The following is a 26527-nucleotide window of genomic DNA, read 5'->3' as shown; positions in this document are numbered from 1 at the left end:
TGGCTCAAAGTGATAGAGAACTAGCATTGAGTGAAAGATGCTTAGGGACAGCACCCAGGTCCTGAGGTCAAGCCCTAGGACTGGCACACACACACACACAAAAAGGAATAAGCTGGGCGCTGGTGGCTCAGACCTGTAATCCTAGCTATTCAGGAGGCTGAGATCTGAGGATCACAGTTCAAAGCCAGCCCAAGCTGAAAAGTCCGTGAGACTCTTATCTCCAATAAACCACCCAAAAACTGGAAGTGGCTCTGTGGCTCAAGTGGTAGAGTGCTAGTCTTGAGCTAAAGAGCTGAGGGACAGCACCCAGGCCCAGAGTTCAAGCCCTACTACCGACAAAAAAAGAAGGATAAATCTTGTTAATTATAGTAATATAAATGGCAGAAATGATTTGCTAAAGGAGATGTTATGCTGTTGAGTCCAATTTTTTCCTTACATAAAAATGATTATAGACTTTCAGTGACCTAATAAATCCAAAAATATGTCTTTATCTTCTTAGAGTAATGTCTGTGGCTAAAGAGGAAGAACCTGAGGACATGGTCCTGCCTGCTCAGCCTGCACCTCCAGAGTCAGTTCCCTTCATACCATTTCCTGCAGCTCCCAAGGCTCCTTCTCCCGTACAGATGATCAGTTCACGTTCATCCACACTGGAGAGCACATTGAGTGCTACTGTCACGGAGACAGAAACTTTAGATAGACCCATCTCTGAAGGAGAAATTTTATTTAGCTATGGTCAAAAATTGGGTACCAGGAGTAAGTTACCTATGTCAGTTGATTTCACTGGTTACATTATGATAATTTTCTCAGACAAATGCTTGCCTTTTGTGGTGGTTGTTTTTCGTTTGTTTTGTTTTGTGTTGTTTTTTTTGTCGTCCTGGGGCCTGAACTCTGGGCCTGGGCACTGTGCCTCAGCTCTTCAGCTCAAGGCTAGCGCTCTACCACTTGAGCCACAGTGCCACTTCCAGCTTTTTCCACTTATGTGGTGCTGAGGAATTGAACCCAGGGCCTCATGCATGCAAGGCAAGCACTCTACCACTGAGCCACCTTCCCAGCCCAACTTCTAGCTTTTTCTGCTTATATGGTGCTAAGGAATCAAACCCAGGGCCTCGTGCATGCAAGGCAAGCACTCTACTATTGAGCCACCTTCCCAGCCATGCTTGTCTTTTAAAAATGTTTTTACTGTCAGGTACTGGTGGTTCACACTTGTAATCCTAGTTGCTCAGGAGGCTAAGATCTGAGGATTGTGGTTCTAGGCCATCCTGAGCAATAAAGTCTATGAGACTCTCATCTCAAATTAGCCACAAAAAGCTGAAAGTGGAGCTGTGGCTCAAGTGGTGGTATGCTAGCCTTAAGGGAAAAAAAAAGTTCAAGTTCCAGGAACCAGAAAAAGTGTTCTTACCTAGTTTTCCTAATTTAACATGATGTAGTAAAAAGAATAGAGGTTTTGTGAAAGTTAATAACTTTTCTGCACTCCAGTTTTAGAAAATAAAATATTTCTCATACTCCCACCCTCTAGAATTAATACCATAAAGTTTCAGGTATATCTTTTTAAGCTTCCCTTGTGTGTGCCTAGAGAGACACCTAAAACATACAAGAGTATATCTATATACCTTTAAAAAAGGATCAGACTTTGTATATTGATTTTTTTAACACACACACACATACACAGGTCTATATCATTTTCAATGTCTCATCTATTTATACAATGCCTGGTAGAAACATTTAGATTGTTTTCAATGTTTCTTGACTGTCTCTAAAGACCATACTTGCACATACCTTTGTGTCTTCCTAGGATCCACACATAGGGGGAAATTGTGGAGTTAGAGTAGGCACCTTTAAAATACCATTAATCAGATCTTAATGACAATAAGAATTTATAGGCATACCCATTTTTCAATTTTATGTCTATAGTGTTTTTATTTCTTTTCTTACAAGATGGTAGGTGAAATAAAAGTCTCATCTATGTTATAAATTGTGAAGTTTGTGAATTGTTATAAACTTTCTCAGTATTTCTGTTGCTGTATAAATTAAAATGTAATGTTCTGTAGCTCTTTGGTCAGATTATTTACTAGTTTTAATAATCTTTTTCCTAAATTCTCACATTTTAATTTCCAGTTTTAAAAGATGGAGGATTGTACCACACAAACCTAAATGATAGCTTATCCAGCACTCTGCAGGATGCCCTTGAAATGGTAAGGAGTAATGGAATCCAGTATTGGATTCCCACAGGAACAGTAGCCTGATGAATTTGTTGCTATGGATCAGAATTCTTTTCTCAATTATTTGAGATATATACAAAATTTAATAAAATACAGTTCTTGAAGCTGGACAGAGTGGTAAATTCCAATAATCACAGCTGCTCCAGAGCTTGAGGCCGGCCTGAACAACTTAGGGAGGGGAAAAAAATACATATTTTTTTTACTTTTTCAAATTGTATTAATTTTTATCTTAAGCAACTTTTATTTTATTTATATATAAATATTTTAAACATGCATATAATGTACCCATATACATTATATGTGTTATATATATTATTTATATATAAATATTTTAAACATGTATAATGTATACATACATTATACATATTATATGTATAATATCTTAAATATTTAAACATTTTAAAATGTTAAAAGATAAATATAAAAATATATATCATATATATGAAAGTATATATTGTCCATGAATACAAGAAGACTTTAAAGTTTCTTGCATATTTCACTATATAATCTTATAATCATGAAAGTGAAAAGAAAGTTGTCATTAATCTCTGTGGTTCTAATAGCTAAAAATGTACAGGTAACATAACTGATGAAATTTACCTCAGTGCTAAAAATCAACATTTGTTTATTCCCTTTACAATATTTTAAGTAGCTCTCATAATGCATGTTATTTTCCTTAACCACAATTATAATACTTTGTGCTGACAAGTATGTAAATATAATGGCTTAAAAAGTAATCCTTTTTATACATTCTTAGATCTTTATCTAATGTATGTTTAAGTTTCTTTCCAGTAAGTAAGTAGGGCTGGGAAGGTGGCTCAGTGATAGAGTGCTTACCTAGCATGCATGAGCCCTGGGTTCGATTCCTCAGCAACACATAAACAGAAAAAGTTGGAAGTGGCGCTGTGGTTCAAGTGGTAGTGTACTAGCCTTGAGCTGAAGAGCTCAGGGACAGCGCCCAGGCCCAGAGCTCAAGCTCTACAACCAACAAAAATAAATAAATTAATGAAGTAAGTAAACTGAATCAAGACTGAATTATAGGTATTGCTGTTTCTACATTTGAAACCAATTTTTAATTTTGATATTTTTACTGTGCCTAAATCAATAGTAACAGAAATGTATAGGAAATTCAAAGTGGAATATGGGGGAAAAAAACAAAATGGCTTGTAGTCATGTACCATTAGGCATTTATCTGTAAACAGCTGAGGGGTATGGAATTATAATCCAAAGTTAATAAACATTTAATTAAAAATTAAACAAAATATTTTAATGACTTTCAAATGACATACCTGTATTTATAAGGCAATATGCCTTGGCTCTAAGGTCCACAGTATTCCTCATTTTGGTGAAAGGTCAATTTTTTTTTCATAAATGGTAATGTTTTATTTTAGAAGCATCCCAACTATCTTTAAAAGTAGATGCAAGGAGCCTGGCGCTGGTGGCTCACGCCTATAATTCTAGCTACTCAGGAGGCTGAGATCTGAGGATCGCGGTTCAAAGCCAGCCCGGGCAGGAGAGACCGTGAGACTCCTATCTCCAATAAAACCACCAGAAAACCGGAAGTGGCGCTGTAGCTCAAGTGGTAGAGCGCTCGCCTTGAGCTGAAGAGCTGAGGGACAACGCCCAGGCCCAGAGTTCAAGTCCCACGACGGACAAAAAAAAAAAAAAAAGTAGATGCAAGGTAAAAAGGCCAAACCTCCAAGCATTTTAGTTTCAGGGAAATTCTTGTACTCTGAAGGTGTCAGATTTGCCTGAGGCACAATGCTGGAGATATTGTGCTGCCAGAGGCCCTGTGATGGAGGCCTTGTGCTTTCCTGGGCTTTTAAAATCTGGTCCTTGGCCGGACACCAGTGGCTCATGTCTGTAACCCTAGCTACTCCGGAGGCTGAGATCTGAGGATCATGGTTCAAAGCCAACCCAGGCAGGAAAGTCCATGAGACTCATCTCCACCAGAAAACCGGAAGTGGTGCTGTGGCTCAAGCGGTAGAGCGCTAGCCTTAAGCTAAAGAGCTCAGGGACAGAGCCTAGGCCCAGAGTTCAAGCCCAGGACCAAAAAAAAGAAAAGAAAAGAAAAAGAGAAAGACTTGGTCCTTGCCAAGTAAGGCAGGTGTCAGCACAGAGGCAAAGGCTATAGGTGCTACCACACATTTTTATAGTGTTTCATTTTTACGTGTGGTCCAGGTGTAGCACTACCACCATGCTTTGGCTTCATGGCCCCATTCTGACATTGCTTTGTGAATTGCATACCCTGAAGTAGTACACCAGCGGAGCACAAAACTCGATGGTCCTAGATAGAACACAAAGGGTCATTGTACTTCAGTTTTTTGTAACAGAAATCCAATATTCATGATTTTCACAATTAATCTTATAGTTTATTATTGCCAAATTATAATATTGTATAGTTGAAACAAGAGTTTTTATTGTAGTCAAATGGAAATGAGAACTAAATGAAAAGTAGACATCATCTTTTCAAAAATTACTGATATTCTCATGAAATGGCTGAGTTTTTATTGGTCATATTTGAGAAAAATGTAATTGTTTGATAAAGCTTTTGATTTAGTAACTGCTTTTATGATTCTTTTAGGAAGATGATCCTCCCAGTGAAGGACAGGTGATTAAGATGCCCCATAAAAAATCTCATCTAGATGCAGTTCGTTTTCTTACTAAACAAAACCAGGAGTTGGGTTCACAGCAAGCAGTCTATCATTCGGAGGTACTTTTGAATCTTAATGATACTTTTGGCTAGATATAAATCCACTTTTAATTAATATAAAGTTATGTTTTAGTTATTCGAAGTCAGTATGTAAAAGGTTTAATTTTGACTCATTGAACTGTAGAGCTTTTTTGGATTTTTTTGTTGTTGGTAGTGGTGGTACTGGGATTTGAACTAAGAGTGTAGCAATTGCTGAGCTGGCAATTAATGTAAGCTAATCACTGTGAAACATTTGCAATGGTTAACTTCATTAAAAAAAATAAGATAATAAAGATTTAAACCTAACACTAGATCCTGTACTAAGCTGGCTTCTTAAATTTACTTTTCATGCAATGTATATCTGGCATAATAAACACTTTTTAGACTACTGCAAGTGGGTAAGATACTCAACAATTATTATTTTGTTTTGACTTGATCTTAATATGAAGGTATTAATCATCTTTTCTACTTTTTAAAGGACTTGGATATCAGTGTGGGTGAACTTAGTGAAGGTCAGAGGCCCAGGTTGACAACCGCAGTGGAAAACATCTTAATGGGCCAGTCTTTCTATATGCCACTGCCCATTGTCAATGCAGAGTCTGTGGATCAGCCCTGTGACCCTAGGCCATTATTTCAGCAGTCCAGCACAGGTTCAGGTATACTTTCAGTGATGTTTCTTGATGTATCATCTATGAAACACTCACTGATCATACTTTATTTGTACTTTCTTCAATGAATGCTATCTTCTATTTTGTATTATAATCTATAGTAGTATTCCTAATGTGAACTGAGAAAAATATAACTGTTTTCAGATGGAGGCTTGAAATTTTTCTTTGTTAAAGGTAATAACTTCTGTGGTATATGTAGCAGTATTTCCCGGAGTGTGACTCACATGTCAGTGTGGCTGTATATACCAACACTGGGTAGAACAGGAGATCATTTTGGTAATATGCATACATACACTTTAAAATTTTAATACAGGTATATTTAGTTTAATATATACTAGGAAAATGTAATTGTTAAAGCTGACATACTGGGTCTTCCTCCTTTTATGATTTTCAAATGTAGTATTTGGTGCTTGGTGCCCTAGGACTGATTTTAGGGTAGAACTAAATTTTCTGCTGTAGATTTTGAAAAGAGTATAACAGAACACCTAATTCTAGCATATGTAGTTAATTCTCATTGTATGCATTACTTACATCCTATGAAGTCACCATGAACATGTTAGCAAATGCAGAACTATAAGGTTAGGTTTCTACAAGCAGTGTTAGCAGTGTTGTGTTGTTAAGCTTATCAGAAAATAACTTTATTTTTTTGTTTAAAGACACCATACATAATATGTATTCTTAATTCACAAATACTGAGTCACAGTCATCAGCACTATAACTCATGCCTGAAGGAAGTTATGTAACACAAATAAAATTTTTTTTTTTTTTTTGGTCAGTTGTGGGGCTTGAACTCTGGGCTTGGGCACTGTCCCTACGCTTTTCAGCTCAAGTCCAGCGCTCTACCACTTGAGCCACAGCGCCACTTCCTATGTTCTAGTGGTTTATTGGAGATAAGAGTCTCATGGACTTTCTACCTGGGCTAGCTTTGAACCATGATCCTCAGATCTCAGCCTCCTCAGTAGCTAGGCATGAGCCACTAGTGCCCAGCTTGTTTTCAGTACTTTTAAAATAGCAGGGAAGGGGGAGTGAGGAAGGGGATTTTCAGTAACAAAATCATACACAAAGAAAATCATGCACAAAGAATAAAGTAAAAAGAAAAGCATGGTATTAAATAAACTGAAAATATCACGTTTAATAGTTGATGTTGAGTAGTTCAAATTTTTCACCATTCTACTCAAGTATACAAACCCCACAAGATCCTGTGAATACTATTCTTTGAGATACAAATAAATTTTAGTAAGGAGACCAAGTAGATAAATTTCCAAATGTAAGATTTGCAAATGAGGCTTGACTATATTCTGCTTATTGACTTTTTCCATGCCCATTGTTACATTCTAATATGTGAAAAGAAACTTCTTTTTATGTGTTCAGATTTGCCAGAAACCAGAAAAGAACTTTCCTGAGGTTAGAGAAGTATAAGGCTGGGGACATGGTTCCCATAGATCACCTGCCTAGCAAACACAAGGCCCTGAGTTCAAACTCAATTACTGCCCTACACCAAATTAGAGTGTTGGCTTTTACATTGAATGAATACTTTGTATCATTCAGAATTAAGAGAAATTTAAGACTGTATTTTCCATGGGAGTATATGTAAAGATTGGCATTATTTCTCATTTTGTGCATATGATAAGAGTATTAAGTGTTTTACATTCCTTGTTTTTGTTTTGTTTCATTCTGTCTTACTGAACTCAGGGCGGTGTGCTTAATAGGGGAAGCATCCTACCACTTGAGCCATACCTTACCCTTTCAAAACCTTAGGTTTTATTGAGTAACTTCTTAGCTGGCTATTTATGCAGCTTGCAATAAACAAGATTGACACTAGATGGCTCTCACAGATCACTTGTGAGCTATTAGGCACTTGAGACCTCTGTAACTTTCTTTATCTCTGGTAGCACCCAGAAAATTACCGGTGATGTAGAGTTCATTTTAATAGTAAATCTATTGTATTAAATTAAACAAACTAACTGAATACATTGTTTAATTTAATTGGAAAAATAAGTCATCTTGCATGAGATATATATATAGGTGTGTGTGTGTGTGTGTGTGTGTGTGTGTGTGTGTGTGTGTGTGTGTGTGTGTGTGTGTGTGTGTGTGTGTGTGTGTGTGTGTGTGTGTGTGTGTAGCGGCTTAGCAAAATGGCTAAAATTTAGACTTAAATTTTAAGAAATAGGTTTGAATTCTATCTTTTTGCATCTTCAGTCAAAAAACTTCCTGTTCCAAACTTAAATTTATTCATCGAGCAAATGAGGATAGATGTTACAAATTCTCAGCATCATTTAGAGCTGAAGGCAGCAAACATTTCTTAGCTCCTCCAACTCTAAAAGTCATAAATCCAGAGGTGGCTTAGCTAGCGTTCCTCAGGATGTCTCCTGAGGTTTTGGTCAAATGGTTGGGTGAGACTAAGATAATCTGAAGGTTAACTGGGTTTGGAGGATTCTCTTCCTTCCTCTCTCTGTCAGCTGCTCCAGCACAGCTTGCCCCAGAGAAGCTCGTCTGACCAAAAACTGAGCAACTGAAATAGAAACAAGGTTTTTAATAACCTAATCACTTAAATGATATGCTATCACTCCCATCCCATTCTATTGATAAAGCAGACCAAACTTGGAATAATTTAACCAGGGACTACAGAAAGGGTGGATACCAGGAGGCAGAGATCTTTGGGGATTATCTTGAAGACTTCTGTGTTCTCTGAGACGAGACATGCAGTTACTGTGCTTGTAGTTAGCTTAAGGTGTGGCACACAGTAGGTGTTATCTTTTGTTATGCTTCGAGGTCTGTCAAAGTAGCATTTTCTGTGTACTTAACAGAATAAAAATTTCCACAATTGTCCATAGAGAACTGTATTTCCTCTTGTTTAAAGATTTTCTTCTCCTGACCAATAACTATGTACAGAGACTTTTCATTACCTTCCTCTCCACCTCTGCCTATTTGCAGGAAGCGACCTTTTACAACCTATAGTCCTCTACTTCACTCGTTCCTAAGGCTTGCAGTTTAGATTTAGTACCAAAAAGATGCATAATCAACACTGAGTCTTTTCTGTAGTTGAAAGTGACGTGTTATGTCCTGTTGAAATAGACAGTTACCCCTCCAGGTGAAGGGACACCGCTGTTTCCAGTTGCCAGAATGTGGCCCCCACCCAGCTGCGGGAATGTGGCCTGGTGGGGCTGTTGCTGGAATGTGGGTCAGGAGAAGACTAGGTAGGGCTATCTAGAGAATCCCAAGCAGGAAGCCCAAAAGGCTTTATTTTAAATAATAATACAGAAGCGGGTGGTAATCTTATATCACAATTCCTGAGTAATTAGAAAGGAATTGCTCACCTTGTCAGAAGTTGATGGCATTCTTACCTGACCTCTTGTATATATGAATAATGCCTATGTTAAGTATAACCAGCTTGAATAAAACCTAAGGCCTTCCCTCCATAGGATCCAAACTTCTTTCTGGCACTAGCCTGGTTTGGGTCAGCAGTAAACTCTTTTATCCTCTCTAAAAAGTGGTCTTGATTTTTGCTAGCCTGCACTGCCACAATATGTTAAGACATATAAGACTTTTATGTGTTTTTTAATATGCATATATTCACATACATATACACAGTACCTATAATATGTATGATTGCAGTTATTTTATAACTGGCGATCATATCCTGTACACTTGCCTGCATTTTGTGTCTACTCTGTAAATCCTATAGATTCAGGTCAGCTGGTATTGTTTTACCAATCCTATGGTGTGGATTTTCAATAACTTGTTAGTCATTTCTCTGTTGGTGGATATTTACTTCATTACTATTCCCCTCTCCCCACTATTAACGCGGAATGCAAGGGCAGATATATTTTTAGTTTCAAAATGGATGATGCCAAATAATTTTCTCTTTTGTGTGTATGTGAATGCCAGTACTGGGATTTGAAATTAGGGCCTTTGCACTGTCCCTGAGGGTTTTTTTTTTTTTTTTTTTGTTGTTGTTGTTGTTTGTTCCTAGGCCATTTTCATTTAACTTATTTTGTGCTGGTATAGGGCTTGAACTCAGCACCTAGATGCCATCCCTTTGCTTATTTTTGCCTAAGTCTGGTATTCTGCCTTGAAACATACCTTGAGTATTTTTGCTGGAGGCTTGAGCCAGCCTTCGCTCCTGGCATTTTGTAGAGATAAGCATCTCAAGGGCTTTGCTGCCATGGCTAGCTTGGAACTGTTCTCCTTAGCTCTCAGCCTCCTGAGTAGCTAGGATTATAGAAATGAGCCATGATACTTGGAGATTTTTTATCTCTTTAAATATTGTGTATATTAATTATTTTACTTGTGCTTTGATAGGAATAGAAAATGGCATATCACACTGTAAATAAATTCAAAGACAGGAACATTTATTACTCTAGATATGAGTATTATTGTTATTATCTAAATTATTCTTGTATTATGCTAGACAATTGGATGATAATCAGGTAATAATTTCATAAATTATTTTGTATAGATTAAATAGAAAGAATAAAGAAGAAAATGAAAGTTGAACAGACGTATTTTGCTTTACTTTAAGCCCCCCCAAAACTAAATTATCATGAAAGATTAAACATAATTATTTTTTATATCTAGGAAATTGTCAATTGTGCAATGCCAACTAAAATGATTACCTTTGAATGGAAAACATCTATGGTTTTTTAAAATATTTAATTTAAAACAGTTTTAGTTTATATGTAACGTTTCAATTCTGTTTCTATTGATTGAGATATAGTGGCCTATGTTTTATTTAAAATTTGGCCATTAATCAGGAAAAACAATTTTTTGTTGGTGGTGGTGTAGTAGTCATGGGGCCTGGGCCTGGGCTCTGCCCCTCAGCTCTTCAGCTCAAGTCTAGTGCTCTACCACTTGAGCCACAGCGCCAATTCCGGCTTTTTCTGCTTCTGTGGAATGGAACCCAGGGCCTCAAGCATACAAGGCAAGCACTCTATCACTGAGCCACCTTCCCAGCTGGAAAAACAGTTTTATCAGAATTATTTTAGGAAGAATGTGAAATAAAGAATAGTGACTAGGAGTTAGGCAATGCAAATTTTAATTCTGTGACTCTAACTAGTTTTCTGGTTTGTAAACATTTAGTTTCACTGAACTTTAGTTGTGCAATGAAAGACGATCTGACCTGCCCATCTCACAGAATGAGGTGAAGTTCCCATTAAATGAGATAATATACACGAAAGTGCTTAGAGTATAGAGCACAATGCAAATGTACAGGTATTACTAGATATCTATAGATACCTGCTCTTTTTATGTGGGGGTGGCCTCAAGATCCTCCTGCCCCTGCTTCCCAAGTGCTGATATAAAAGCATGCATTGCTATGCCTGGCTGCTCTTTCTGTTCGTACTGGTCTTTTGATTTGCTTGAGATGACATTTAAGTAAGAAACAGGAACTTGATCATATGAAAAAGAGATCTGCACAACAGAGTTAGTTAGTTGTAGCATTGTCTAGCCAGGGAACAGCCCTTTGATTTAAGATTATGTTTTAGATAGAAAGTGTTATATTGACTTTAGTGATAGAAGTAGCAGGAATACTGGGAATTGGTAAGTGAGTAGAAGCAAAGGGAGGGACTGCAGGGGAGACTTGAAGCCTTACTTAGAATATTATGTGGGTTTATGTTAACATGGGTAGCATTTGTATTTTCTGTAAGAGCTTTGATTTTCATTGCAATGAAGGCCTGCCAAAAGTGTTTGATTGAAATACACTGTTCTAATTCTACAGATGAAAAAAGACTGTTTGTTTTAGTCTACCTGTTCTTTTTTTTTTTTTTTTGGCGGTTGTGGGCCTGAACTCTGGGCCTGGGCACTGTCCATCAGCTCTTCAGCTCCAGGTTAGCTAGTGCTCTAGCGCTTGAGCCACAGCGCCACTTCTGGCTTTTTCTGCTTATGTGGTGCCAAGAAATTGAACCCAGGACCTCATGCATATAAAGCAAGCACTCTACCACTGAACCACCTTCCCAGCCCTGCTTGTTCTTTTTCTGATTTAAATGTATAATTTTGCTCTTCATTTACATCTTTGTTAACAGGTGGTATTTATGAAGATTCCTGTGCTAGTCATGGTCCAATGAGTTTGGGAGAATTGGAATTACAGCCAGATTCTAACCTGATTCTTCCCACAACTCATCTGACAACACAAGAAAGTGATACTAAGTTACCAGAAGCAACAGCAAATTTTTCTCAGGTACCAAACCAGATCATTTGCACTTAAAATAAGAATGATGATGCTATTGTCCCTGTGTAATTCTTTGGAGGCAGATAGCCTCAAATCATGCCTCTTTTACTAACACAAGCTTGGATATAAATCCTAGCTTAAGCATTATCTAGCAGTATCATCGAACATGTTATTTAGTCTCTTTCTAAGCCTAACTTACTTCATCTTTAAGTTTAAGATGAAAAGTAATGTATATAAAATGTCCAGCACTTAACTAGATAGTTCTTATGATAAACATTTTTGTATCTCCAAGCAGTACCTAACTAGGTAGTTTAGTTATTATAGTTATTCAAAAAATGTTTATGGGATTGAATTTTTTTATTTTATTTTATTTTTTGTTGGTGGTGGGGCATGAACTCTGGGCTTGGGCTCTGTCCTTGCGCTCTTCAGCTCAAGGTGAGTGCTCTACAGCTTAAGCCACAGTGCTACTTCCGGTTTTCTAGTGGTTTATTGGAGATTGAACTGCAATCCTCAGATCTCAGCGTCCTGAGTAGTTAGGATTACAGGCGTGAGCCACTGGCACCCAACTTATAGGACTGAATATTGTAAAATATGTTCCATGAAAAAGCATAAGAAAATTCATAAGCCACTGGTTCATGAACCTGCCTACTGAAGAAATAGGATAATTATTCCCCAAGTTTAAAATATACTTGTTTTCAATTTTGAAATTTATGTATTGGCAATTTATTTCTCATGAGTTAATTTCCTTGATATTTATTACATGGTATTGTGCAAAATTACATGAGATTCAGGAGGAAAAGAAAAACTACCTAAGATAAAAATTGTTTATGGGACACATTATCAATACTAAATATCTGTTAATAGCGTCTATATAAAAGATTTGTATGGGGCTGGGAAGGTGGCTCAGTGGTAGAGCGCTTGCCTTGCAGGCCTGAGACCCTGAGTTCGATTCCCCAGACCACATAAGCAAAAAGAAAAAAGCTGAAAGTGGCGCTGTGGCTCAAGTGGTAGAGCGCTAGCCTTGAGCTGAAGAGCTGAGGGACAGCGCCCAGGCCCAGAGTTCAGGCCCCACGGCCGGACCCAAAAAAAAAAAAAAAAAAAAAAAGATTTGTATGTGTGCTGATACTTAGATTTGAACTCAAGGCCTAAGTGTTATCCCTTAGTTTTTTTGCTCAAGGCTTGTGCTCTATGTAAACTTGAACATACCTTCAGTTCTGTTTTTTTGCTAATTAATTAAAGATAAGAGTCTCATGGACTTTTCTGCCTGGGCTGAGTTCAAACCATGATTCTCAGGTCTCAAGCTCCTAAGTAGCTAGGATCATAGGTGTGAGCCATTGACACCTGCAAGAAAAATGTTTGTGACTATGATTTAGACAATAATTTCCTGGATATGGTACCAGAATCTCTATGAAAAAGAGAACTGAAAAATGACTCTTACTAAAAGTAAAACTTCTGTTCTTCAGTGCACAATCTTAAGAGACTGATTATTAAGAAAGCAAAGTCTAAGTAAAATGGACAAAACATGTGGACATGTATTTCATCCAAAAAAATACATGAATGGCAAATAAATGTATTAAAAGATTCTCAACATGGTTAATCACTAGGAAAATGCAAAATAAAACCACAATGAAGGAAGGGGAAACAAAGGAGGAGGATACAATGCTTGATAAGAAATGTACTCATGGGGGCTGGGAAGTTGGCTCAGTGGTAGAGCGCTTGCCTTGCATGCCTGAGGCCTTGGGTTCCATTCCTCAACACCACATAAGCAAAAAAGAAAAAAAAAGCCGGAAGTGGTGCTGGGCTCAAGTGGTAGAGCGCTAGCCTTGAGCTGAAGATCTGAGGGACAGCACCTATGCCCAGAGTTCAGGCCTCACGGCCCAACCCCCCCCAAAAAAGAAATGTACTCATTACCTTGCCCATGTAATTGTAACCCCTCTGTATGGTATTTTTGCAATAAAATTAAAAACGGCAATGAAGTACCATCATGCACACATTCAAAGAGATAGTGCCAAGTGGAACCAGGGCACTCTCATCTACAGCTGGCTGGAAGGTGAAATGATCCAGACACCGAGGAAAGCAAGCTGGCAATTTCCAGCTTAAAAACTAATGCATATAAGCTGGGTGCTGGTGACTCCTGCTTCTCATGAGCTAGCAATCCTAGCTTCTCAGGAGGCTGAGATCTGAGGATTACAAGCAAGACAGTCTGTGAGAGACTTATATTCAGACTTATAACCACCAAAAGGCCAGAAGTAGAGCTGTAGCTCAAGTGATAGAGTGTTAGCCTGAGCGAAAATAAAAAACCCAGGCACAGTGTCAAGATCCTGAGTTCAAGCCCTACGGTAAGGCTGGCAAAAAAATAAATAAAAAATAAAAATAAAAAATCCAACTAGAGAGTATATCTAACACATGGCCTCAGCACTTTATTCCTAGTTTCCCAGTAGAATCTAAAACAAGTTTACACAGTCTTGTATATGAATGTTTATAACAACTTCATAGTAGCCCCAAACTGGAAACCACACAGATGTCCATCAGATGGTGAATGGACAAATTATGTCATGTTCTGTATACTAGAATATTACTCAACCAAAAAAATACATGAACTCTTAAAATTACTTGATTCGTTTTTACAAAATTATGTTGAGTAAAAGAAACTAGACCATGTGCTCTGATTTCAGCTACTCAGGACTTAGGTAGAGATCAGGAGGTTTGGGTTCAAGGCCAACACAAATTTGGAGAATAATTATCCTATTTCTTCAGTATGTAGGTTCATGAACCATTGACTTCATTAATTATGAATTTTCTTTTTCTTTTTTTTTTTTTTTTTTTGGGTCCGGTTGGGGCCTGAACTCTGGGCCTGGGCGCTGTCCCTCACCTCTTCAGCTCAAGGCTAGCGCTCTACCACTTGAGCCACAGCACCACTTCCAGCTTTTTCTGCTTATGTGGTGCTGAGGAATCGAACCCAGGGCCTCAGGCATGCAAGACAAGCGCTCTACCACTGAGCCACCTTCCCAGCCCCTCTTTTGCTTTTTCATGGAACATATGTTACAGAATTCAATCCTATAAACATTTTTGAGTAGCTATAATAACTAAATTACTGAGTTAGGTACTGCTTGGAGATACAACAATGTTTATGATAATAACTACCTAGTTATATACCCAACCCGCTTCTTAAAAAAATGCCTATGATTCCATTTAAATAAAATTCTAGAAAATGTAAACTGATCTGTAAGAACAGAAAACATTGTAGCTGTTGGCTGGGCACAGCGGAAGATGACAGTGGAGAGGGTGACAGGAGTGAATACCAAGGGGTATAAGAAAAGTTGAGATTGATAGATGTATGTATTATAGCTTGTTGATGATGATAGCTTAATGGGTATGTACTATGTGATAGCTTAGCAAATTGTACATTTTAACTGTACAAAGTTCATTGTTGTTTATGCCTCCATGAAGCTGTTAAAAGCAGAAGTTTAGCCAGGCACTGGTGACTCATGACTTAGATCTGAGGATTGCGGTTCAAAGCCAGCCTGGGCAGGAAAGGCTGTGAGACTCTTATCTCCAATATACCACCAGAAAAATATTAGTGGTGCTGTGGCTCAAGTGGTAGAGCTCTAGCCTTGAGCTGAAGAGCTGGGGGACAGCACCCAGAGTTCAAGCCCCACGACCAACAAAACAACAACAACAACAACAACAAACACATAAGTTCACTTACATGTTGGCCAGTTTGAAAATAAAACTACAAAATGTCATCAGAATAGTGACCTTTAAAAAACTTCTTTTTTATGCTATTTTTTAATCAGTCCTTGGACTTGAACTCCTCAGGGCCTGGGTTCTATCCCTGAGCTTTTGTGCTCAAGGCTAGTGCTCTACCACTTAGAACCACATTTCCAGATTTTTTTAGTGGTTAATTGGAGAGAAGAGTCTTGTGGATTTTCTTGCCCAGGCTGAAACCAGGATCCCCAGATCTCAGCCTCCTGAGTAGCTAAGATTACAGGTACCACTGGTGCTGGCCTTGTTATACTTCTTTAGCTAAAATTTCTTCATTAATTTCATTAACATGGTTAGTAATAATAACAGCACACTTGTTTATAGTACTTTATTTGAGGTACTATCTTAAGTTCTTTACATATTTTAACTCACTGGATTCATATAGCAATCTCATGGTGTAGCTGATACTGTTACAGCACTTTGTGAATGAGGAAAGTGAAGTATTGAAGAGTTAAGTAACTTCCTCAAAGCCACAACTAGAAAATAGCTTAGTCAGATTTGAACAAAGGTAGGTAGTTACCTGTATATTACACAGCTGTTCTCTGTGGTCAAAGAGGGACACCCAGAGGGAGATCCTACAGTCAGAGCCAGGGATAAACAGATTGAATAGTCCACATCTGAAATGCTTGGAACTAGAAATGGTTTGGATTTCAGATTTTTCTCAATGTGGGAACAGTCTATATACACATCATAACATATACATGATGAGATGTCTTAGAGCTGAGACCCAGGTCCAAACACAAAATTCATTTATATTTTATCTATCCCTTATACTGATAGCCTGAAAATTATTTTATTATTAATGTTTTGGGCAGTACTAATTTGAACCCAGAATACCTATTTGAACAGTCTTGCTTTTATCAGGAAAGTACTCTACCATTTGAACTACATTTGCAGCCCTTGTTAAATTACTTTTCGCAGAGTTTCATGCTTTTTTATCATTAGGGCCAAATTTGGACCATGATCCTCCAACTTAGTTCCTGCATAGCTGAGATTGCAGGCACATACCACTATATCCGACTTGTTATTTGAGATAGTGTTTACTAACTTTTTTTTTTTTTTTTGTCGGCCGTGGGGCTTGAACTCTGGGCCTGGGCGCTGTCCCTCAGCTCTTCAGCTCAAGGCGAGCGCTCTACCACTTGAGCTACAGCGCCACTTCCGGTTTTCTGGTGGTTTATTGGAGATAGGAGTCTCATGGTCTCTCCTGCCCGGGCTGGCTTTGAACCGCGATCCTCAGATCTCAGCCTCCTGAGTAGCTAGGATTACAGGCGTGAGCCACCAGCGCCCGGCTGTGTTTACTAACTTTTTTGCCCAGGTTGGCCTCAAACTGCCATTCTCCTATCTCTGCCTCCCAAATAATTGAGATTGCAGCCCACCTCACTTGGAGGTGGTAATTTTATATATTATTTTTTAGTGGACTTGTGTTTCTTCTTTTGGTGCCAGTCCCGGGGCTTGAATCTGGGCTAGCTTTGAACGGTGATCTTCAGATCTCAGCCTCCTGAGTAGTTAGGGTTACAGGTGTGAGCTGCCAGTGTCAGCAAGATTTTGAATTTTTGGGATTAGGGATGTTCAGTGTGTAGCACCTATCTTAGAGAAGTGTACACCAAAATACTTCCTTCAAGGCAGAAACCTACATGACTAATGACTCTAAAGTTGAAAGTTCAACCTTAAGCTACTTTTTATTACTGCCATCAGAACTGTTCATCTTTGCATCTTTGTCTGCCAGAAATGGATGTGTTGCTTACATTTGCATTCCATGTAGACAAGTAAGATCTCTAAGTAATTAATAAGACACTCTGACAGCTCCTTTTTGTGTTGGTTATTTTGAGACAGAGTCTTGTTTTTTGCTCAGCTGGCCTGGAACTTCAACCTTCTGTTTGTGCTTCCCTTTGTCATTGGGATGACAGACATACATAACTGTGCCCGGCCATTGATTAGGAAGGAGTCTTGTAAATTTTTACGTCCCAGCTGGCCTGGAACCATGATCCCCCCCAATATCTACCTACCAAGTAACTGGTATTACAGGCTTTATCTACCATGCTGGGTATATTAATTGATAATAGGAACTTCTTAAAGTTCCTATTAAAGTATATCTGATAGCTGTTTTTAGGACTTGTTTATAATTAAGCTAATAAAACAGAGAAGGAAAGAAAGAAAATGGCCCAAGTCATTGTATTTTTTCATGTCTAATGGTAATGAATTGTGTCTTGTAAATTTCAAACTTGGTTATGTACTACAGAGATGATGGTACATAAGGTAGAAAGTACATCTAGTGAATAGAGTGTAACAATATGTCTCTAACTTTTGAGAAGTCAATTATGATACTATATACAAATGCTCTTTGAAAATTACAGCTCATAATGTAAATTTTTATTTTATGTGAAAAAATGCTTATAGGAATGAGTTTACGGAAAAATTAAGTTCTTATTCTGCCTGACTTCATAATGTATATATATAAACCTAAAATAGATTGATTTGTAAGTACCTCTCAATTCTTTAGTAAAAATTGAAATAAATAACTTAAGTATTTGAAATGTGTATATATTATTGAAATCTTAACGGTATTTCTGTTTCCTTTTTAAAACAAGTATGTACCTCATCACCTACTTATTGGCAGAAGTGCTAATAAATAATCAAATGACAAACAAAGGCAATTAGAAAGAAAAAGATATTATTACATTTTTATATTAAGCATATATATATAAATATGTAAAGCATATATACTTTATATGTAAGTATACATACTTATATATACATATATTTACTTATATATAAAATGTGTTATTACATTTCTAATACTTTACTCAAAATTTTTTAACTTAATGCTTCATGTCTTAACAATACCAACAGACTAAGAAAGACCAAGATGTTAAACAAGATGAACACAAGCCAGTACAGTGTCGTGTAATACATGTCAAAAGTAAATCTGATGTTTCACTTTCACAACAACCAGGTAAGACTTGTTTTCATAACAAACAAACAAAAAATATTTTATTTCTTTAATATTTTTTAAACATTATTTTAAAAGAATTACATTTGTTAAATTTTTGTTGTATTTATCACATACAATTTGATATGTGCCCTATATTGAACAAATGCTCATAAGAATTTTTTTTTTTTTTTGGTCCAGTCGTGGGGCCTGAACTCTGGGCCTGGGCGCTGTCCCTCAGCTCCTCAGCTCAAGGCTAGCGCTCTACCACTTGAGCCACAGCACCACTTCTGGCTTTTTTCTTTCTGCTTATGTGGTGCTGAGGAATCAAACCCAGGGCCTCAGGCATGCAAGGCAAGCGCTCTACCACTGAGCTATCTTCCCAGCCCCTCATAAAAATTTTTTTATGTATATCTATTTTCTCTAAAACCTTTTAGTTAGTTGCCTTTTCTGTCATTTAGTCCATTTGAATAAAGAACTTTGTATTTGATTATAAATCTATTCTTTTCAATAATAAACACTATTGACAATTGAGCTCGTGTTTTTCTTTCTTTTCTTTTCTTTTCTTTTCTTTTTTTTTTTGTTGGTTGTAGGGCTTGAACCCAGCACCTAGACACTGTGCCTGAGCTCTTCTTCTGAGGGCTAGTACTCTACCACTTTGAGCCACACTCTGTTTTTCTGGTGGTTAATTAGAAATAAGAGTTAATTAGAAATAAAAGTCCTGGACTTTCTTTTCCAGGCTGGGTTTGAACCAAGATCCTCAGGTCTCAGCCTCCTAAAATAGCTAAAATTACAGGTGTGAGCCACCAGCACCCGGCTTAGTAATGTTGCCTCTTGGCTATGGTATAATTGAATGTCCAGGTCTTTTATCTATACATAGATTTATATTTATATCATAGCTGTCTATGTCTATAAATCAGAATATGCTAAGGCAGGAATTAAACTGTCAACATGGTTTGTTAAAACTATTTACTGCCATATGATGGTGTTGACCAACAAGTGTTACTTAAAAACAAAAAAGTCTCACATTACCTGCTGCTATGTGAGATGTCTTTACTATTAAATTTTTAACATTGGGCAGTCATTTTGATGTTTGCTCTGTCTTTCTACAAGGCTATCAGCTTTGTGTTTCTTGCTAGTCATTTACTTTTTGGTTTTGTTTTGGTAGTTTCAGAATTTGAACTCGGGGCCTTGCACTTGCTCAACTTGTTTGCTTGCTTACTCAGTTCTAGTGCTCTAACACATGAGTCTCTTGGATTTTTCTGCTGGAGTTATCGTCCAACTTCAATCTCCCATGTCTCAGCCTCCCAAGTAGCTAGGATTACAAGTGTAAGCTTGCTTACATGTTAAATCATCAAAAGTTCTGAAATTTGGCAGTAGAAATTAAGATCTCTTTCATTTAAACTTTCTGTCCACAATTCCAGAAGAGATATTAAGAATATTTTGAGTAGTGATGCATTTTTCTTTGCTTTTGTACTGATTTTTATTTAATTGTGAAATTTGAATGAATGCATAATTCTGAATGCCAGTGTGACTGAAAATGCTAGCATGAACCTATAAAGGCAGATTCAAGAGTATTATCAAGAGTTTAACTCTTCCATGTATTTTCTGTTTCAGTAGTTTTCCCTCTTGGCCTTTTTTTTTTTTTTTTTTTTTGCCAGTTTTGGGCTTGAACTTGACCTGGCCTCTTTTTCTGAGCTTTTTCAGTTGAAGGCTAGCACTCTACCACTTGAGCCAGCTCCAACTGCAGCTTTTTGGTGATTAATTGGAGATAAGTCTCACAGACTTTCTTGGCCTGGCTGATTTCAAATTGCAATCATCATATCTCAGCCTCCTGAATAGCTAGGATTATAGGTGTGAGCCACTGGTACCTGGCTTTCTTGACCATTGTTAGACCTAACTACAGTACATTAAATTATATTTTAGAATCCTAAATATAAGGAAAGTTGCCTATAAAACACTACTCATGGCAGTTTAAAGATATGAGCAAGTAAATATTCCCAAAGTAATATCAGGACTGACTTGATGTCCTTCTACTGACTACTGTTACTTTTCATGGTCAATACGGTTCAGTTAGTTTTTTAAAACAACGCCATTACTAGCGTTAAATTATAATTTTTTTTTCCTTAGGGGACACTAATCTAATAAGCCAATTCTTTCAGCTCATAGGAAAATATCTATGGTAGGATTTTAAGACTATCTCTCTTTAAGAAAGTGATACATAGGGGCTGAAAAGGTTGCTCAGTGGTAGAGCGCTTGCCTTGCATGCATGAGGCCCTGGGTTCGATTCCTAGCACCACATAAGCAGAAAAAAAAAAGCCGGAAGTGGTGCTATGGCTCAAGTGGTAGAGCGCTAGCCTTGAGCTAAAGAGCTGAGGGACAGTTCCCAGGCCCAGAGTTCAGACCCCATGACCGGACCCAAAAAAAAAGAGAAAGTGATACATAGTTTTCTCTTTAGGAAAGCAACACATATAGTTTCATTTATATGAATGTCTAACCACAGGATGGCAATAATACAACTCTGATGACTACAGCTGTGCTCTTATAACTATTGTCCAATTGTCAGTATTGTCCATTTGTCAATTTACAAGAAAACAAATCATAAGAAAAAGAAGAGAAACCAAGATTACTTGTAGGAAGAGGTTTATTTAGAAAGGCTTTTAGAACAGTTAGATTATATATGCTTGTAGTTTTTGCATTTAGTTTTATAAATAATATAGAAGTTAGGGAACCAACCTATTTCATCCTTGATTGAGACAAAAACCCAGTGAGCTATAAATAGAACATTGTTTAATAGATGCTAAGTCTTTCATTTTATCATTGACACATTTCTCTGTAATGAAATCATTCTTGAATGAATATGATTTGCATAATAGAGTTGTTGTTTTTTTATGGGCTAATCCTAGGTCTAAGAACTAGATGTACTAATAAATTCAAGGCAAGAGAATTGGTTTCATGTGGTTTTTCTCTTGCTTTGGTTTGGCTTTTTAATTTTGTTTTGGTGTTGGTACTAGGGCTTGAACTCAGGGATTTGTGTTCTACTTTAGCTATTTTGCTCAAAGTAGCTCTTTACTATTTGAACAGCATCTTCACTTCTGGCTTTTTGGTGTTTCATTGAGGATAAGAGTCTCAGACAAATGGAGATCCTCAGACCTCAGCCACCAGTGCTCAGCCTATATGTTAAAAAAAATGGTTTGTGTTTTGTGTGTGTGTGTGTGTGTTGCTTATGTTGGTCATGGGCCTTGAACTCTGGGCCTGAGCGCTGTCCCTTAGCTCTTCAGCTCAAGGCTAGTGCTCTACCACTTTGAGCCACAGTGCCACTTCGGTTTTCTCGTGGTTAATTGGAGATAAGAGTCTCATGGACTTTCCTGCCCAGGCTGGCTTTGAACTGTGATCCTCAGATCTCAGTCTCCTGAGTAGCCACCAGTGCCCAGCTTAAAAAAATGTTTTAACATATTTAACAAAATTGATTGAATCATTGATGAATGCAGTATTTACCCTTGGTTCTTTTATATAAGACAACACATTTTCTTAGTTTTCCCTTTCCTACTTCTCACATTGGAATTCAGCTTATGGTGATATAAGCATCACTTTCTTGGATTTGATAATTAGATATAGTCAAAATGCCCAGTTAGTACCATTGCACAAACTAATTTTTACTTTAAAAAAATGATATGTTAGTAGAGTGTACACAGCAGAGTGCAGGGGAAAATAGCCCTGGTGGGAAATGCCACACACACACCTCTACTTTTGACTCCCCCCACCCTCTGCTTCTCTGGTTTCCCATTGCCTTGACCTGGGGTGAACGGGCTGGTAGAGCAGGGAGGTGCTTTCACGGAGTGGCTTCAGTGCAGTCATGCAGCCTGTGCAGCCATGCGAGTAGAAATCCTGATCTGCCTCACATACATCAGCAGTCCTCACCATTATGAGATTAACTCATGGTTAATTTTTCTTCTTATAAAAGCCTAAAACAGATCAGAGTTATAAGATTTTTCCAAATATGTACATGACAAATGCTGTATAAACAGTTTCCCTTGATGGCCCCTTAGCCATCACCTAAGAATGGTGATTCCAGATTTATTCATGGTTTTTTAGTGGTGTGAGGATTGACCCCAAGGCCTTGTACATACTAAACTACAGGCTTTACCACTGTGGTACAGCCCCAGCCTTTACAGAGTGAGTGTTACAGGCACAAGTTTAAGTTGAGCTGTGGTTTCCAGTAGAAGAATTTGTGAAAAAAAACAAATGACTCTTTAAAAATAGAAAAAATAATATGTACATCTGTAAATCATGCATACTGAGTATGAAGAATATAGTACATATTTAATAAAAGTCCTGAAATGAAATGTTATTGCCAAAAAGTATCTTAAAGCCTAATTGTCGGTCTTGAGTAGGTAGGTAGAGAATAGGGAGCTCTTCTCTTTTAAGTATAATTGCAATAATACTGTAACCTGATGATGTCAGAGCAATTGTTTAGGTAGAAATATAGTTCTGAGACCTTGTGATCATTACCTTTCCTGTCATCTTACCTCCATTAACACAAACCATGGCTTAGGAAGTCCTGGAAATATTATGTGAGATATTTCCAATTACTATGTCAATGTGATCAGTCATGTCCTAAATATACCAGTTTCCTGAAATAGTTCAGCCTGGGTTCATACCATTTTACAGGAAGCAACACAAAATTAGTTTCTGTGTCCCCATATATTTCTCTCAATGTCACCAAAGTGTATATTGGGGAAATGAAGGATTTGTCTTTGGCAGAAAGAAGGCTTACCTCAAACTACAATGAATGGATACAAGAATTAAAAATCAAAACTTTGTTTAGTCTGAGGAAAAACAATTCTTTAAACTGTAACCACATGGCTGTTTCTTGTTTGCATCTACTCCGGGGTGACTGTTATTGTCTTCTGTGAATTCTCTGGGGCCAGAGCCTGACTTTGTTGAATGAGCCAATTGTTTTCCTTTGTGTTGCCCATCTAGTAAGTTCCCATCTGGTTTGTATCAGACTGTTTTCACAGCCAACGACGGCTGCCTTCTCTATATCCTGACACTTCAGGCCCCATGCTATCAAAGCCCTGCTGTGATGGCCTGGCTGGCAGGGCCTACACAGCTGGGCCTCACAGCTTGGAACTATTACCCCGGGTAGTGGGAACGAGGTAGCAGAGAACTTGGACTGGCCCTCATTCCCACTGGTGGCGTGTGTGTACAGTGAGCAGAAGCCCTCTCCTCCCCCTCCCCCTGGAACTTAGAAAACCTTTAAAGCTCTTGTTTTACTACATGGAATGTTGTTGTTCTGATTTTCCAGGGGCTTCCTGTATTTGAAAGCTCATTTTTCATTCTTTCACTCTTTTAGAAGTTACTAGGTCTGACCTTGGGAAAGTGAACTAATTAGTATGTCAGATCTAATTTTTTGTTTCCAAATTCAGTTAGGAGTGGCTAGATATGGCAAACCCTATTTCGAAGATCACAGATAATTCAGTACTTTTTAGTGATAAGTAGAGGTCATAATTAAGGTTTTCATATTTAGGAAGGATCTCCATGTCAGAAAAATGAGGTACATCATAAAAGCATTCATCCTCAACCTGCTTAATAAATATTAGTGGGTTTCCTTGCCCTCAGCCTTGTAGCTATCACATGACATTTACTTTGTTAGGACAAGGTCTCTCAGTGTAGCCCAGGCTGATCTCAAACTCATTCTTCTACCTTAGCTTCCTGAATGCTGGGATTATAGGCATGTGCTACCAAACCCAGATCTCCAATATACTTTATAGAAAGATTGGGGGTGGGGGGAGAGGTATTCAAATCTCAGTTTTATTTTTTGTACTCTGATTTGCAAGATATTCGGCATGTCTGGAGAAAAATAGCACAGTAAGGTCCAAGGACAATGTGTTGTCATTGAGCACCAGTGGGTAGTTTTCTGGGACAAGTTTTCCTTTACTGTATAATCATTCTTCATTAAGGGGCAAGTACCACATTTATGTGCTGAATGCAGCACAGAGATATTTCCAAGGGTTGGTGCCTTCATATGGAAAGATTTTAATAGTGGCTTTCTCTGATATATCATCATCAGTTAAGAGTTATCATTTAGTAAGAGTTTTAAATACATTCAAATGTAGTTACAGTGGCATTGCTTTATAAACCTCTTATGTACCAAAAAAAAAAAGAAATTAAATGTGCGTTTAGAAAATGTAAATGTATTTAGATTTCAGAAATGTTTTCAAGACTATTTAAAGTTGGATTATAGGCAGTGCTAGTGACTCACTGATACTTACGAGGCTGAGAGTGGGAGGATCATGGTCTGAGGTCACCCAGAACAGAAGTAGTTCTGAGACCCCTTCTCAGTGGAGAGCTCTGTGTAGTGGCTCATGCCTGTCATCTTAGCTATCTTGGGGAAGACTAAAATGGGCAGATATGACCTAGATATGTACTAGGGCATGACACCAGAGCAATTACAAATTGGATGAAGTATGGCTGGGAGATAGCAAGCACAGGCTCAGTTCAAACCCCAGCAAAAATTTTAAAAAATTGCAGTTTGCTTTCAAATAAATTGAATGGCTATTGTCATTGACCAATAAATAGTAGTAATCCTAGATGGTAATCTGTGTGAGAAACTAGAGCAACATTAACAAAAACTCACCTTCTGTTTCAGAATAGATTCAGCTCACTAAACTATAAATTTATGTCAGATTTTAAGAGAATTCACCTTCAAGGTCAGAGGTATAGGGTTGTGGAGCAGGTGCTTAACTACTTGATGTCAAAGGCTACCTAACCATTTGATAATTTCACCACTGGAAAACAGTGTAAAGGGAATGTAGTGGTTCATATCTGTAATCCCAGCTATTTAAGAGGCTAAAATCAGGAGAATCACAAAACAAGGTCAGCCTGGACTAGAAGTTAATGAGACTTCTATCTCTATAAACTAATTTGGTATGGTGGTTCACAACTGCAATCCCAGATGTGCAGGAGGTATGCATATAAGGATTATGATATGAGTGTAAAGGGGAGGTATAAGTAGGAGGATTGTGGTCTGAGGCTAGCCCTCAGAGGCTAGCCTCTGAACCAGTATAAAGCACAAGACCCTGTCTGAAAACCTAAAGCAAAAAAGGCTGGAGGCATAAATAAAGTGGTAGTGCTTACTAGCAAGTGAAAGGCCCTGAATTCAAATCTCGATTCTCCCCCCCAAATAATAGTAATACAGCTACCTTTTTAATTGTTAACATATTGAGGTTTTTTAAAATTTTAACTTTTAACTTTCTGATATGTATGTATGTGTGTATATATATATATATATATATACACATATATACACACAGAAAAGGTACATATAGCATAAATATACAGCTGAAAGAATTGTCACAAACTGGACACATTTGTACAATCAGTGCTCAGCTCAAGAAGCAACATTATAGGCTGGCAGCATGGCTCACATGGTAGAGTATATGGAAGTATACACAAGGCCCTGGGTTCTACTGCCAGCACTGTAAATGTGTGTGCGTGCGTGCGTGTGTGTGTAAGCATTCCTCAAAGCCTCTGGTGTTCTTTTTTAGTCACAGCTTTCCTCCCTACAAGGTTGAAAGCGTGGCTCTAATAGTTTGTTGTTTCTGTACTTGAGGTGAATGAAATCATGCAGTATGTCTGGCTTCTTTCACAAGCAGGCCGATGATGATTTTCAACATTCTATTAGTTTAGAAACCATGGTGGCATGCTTTTATAAAGAATCATCTTAGAGGAATTTGTTTTAGTAGCTGTTTCACAGGCTGCTGAACCAACAGGAAGTGCATAACAGATAAAGTTGTCTACTAAAACGTACAATCTCATTCTCCACCATATTTTCATGCTGGAATGTCCCTCCAGACATTCTTGCCCCTAAAAGGCAGGCCCTCTATCATAACACTACACAGCAACACATTCAAGTATTTGAGTGCTTTTTAACAAGTTTTAATTATTCAAATAAATCATGGTCTGCATTCAGAATAGGTAGGTAATCTATTTGCTGAATTAATAATCAACTTCTCTACTTCTGGATATAAGTTTTTATTTATTTTATTTATTTATTTTTTTTGGGGGGGTCTGGTCGTGGGGCCT

At 37.7% G+C, this 26527-nt stretch overlaps 1 protein-coding gene across 5 annotated transcripts in view; it reads left to right on the top strand.

Annotated features, from left to right (window-relative positions):
- Positions 1 to 26527, top strand: part of Kiaa0586 (KIAA0586 ortholog) — a 130227-nt gene that overhangs the window by 58876 nt on the left and 44824 nt on the right. For all 5 annotated transcript variants that reach the window (XM_070032601.1, XM_070032610.1, XM_070032592.1 and 2 more), the window contains 6 exons: positions 500 to 753; positions 2116 to 2192; positions 4804 to 4932; positions 5390 to 5567; positions 11600 to 11754; positions 18361 to 18463. In XM_070032601.1, coding sequence (XP_069888702.1) covers positions 500 to 753; positions 2116 to 2192; positions 4804 to 4932; positions 5390 to 5567; positions 11600 to 11754; positions 18361 to 18463 — 896 coding nt within the window. The remainder of the gene's footprint in view (positions 1 to 499; positions 754 to 2115; positions 2193 to 4803; positions 4933 to 5389; positions 5568 to 11599; positions 11755 to 18360; positions 18464 to 26527) is intronic.

Source organism: Dipodomys merriami, unplaced genomic scaffold (assembly GCF_024711535.1).
Source record: "Dipodomys merriami isolate MVZ:Mamm:240054 unplaced genomic scaffold, mDipMer1.0.p SCAF_1, whole genome shotgun sequence".
NCBI classification, from domain to species: Eukaryota; Metazoa; Chordata; class Mammalia; order Rodentia; family Heteromyidae; genus Dipodomys; species Dipodomys merriami.
This window is presented reverse-complemented; position numbering and strand designations above follow the sequence as displayed.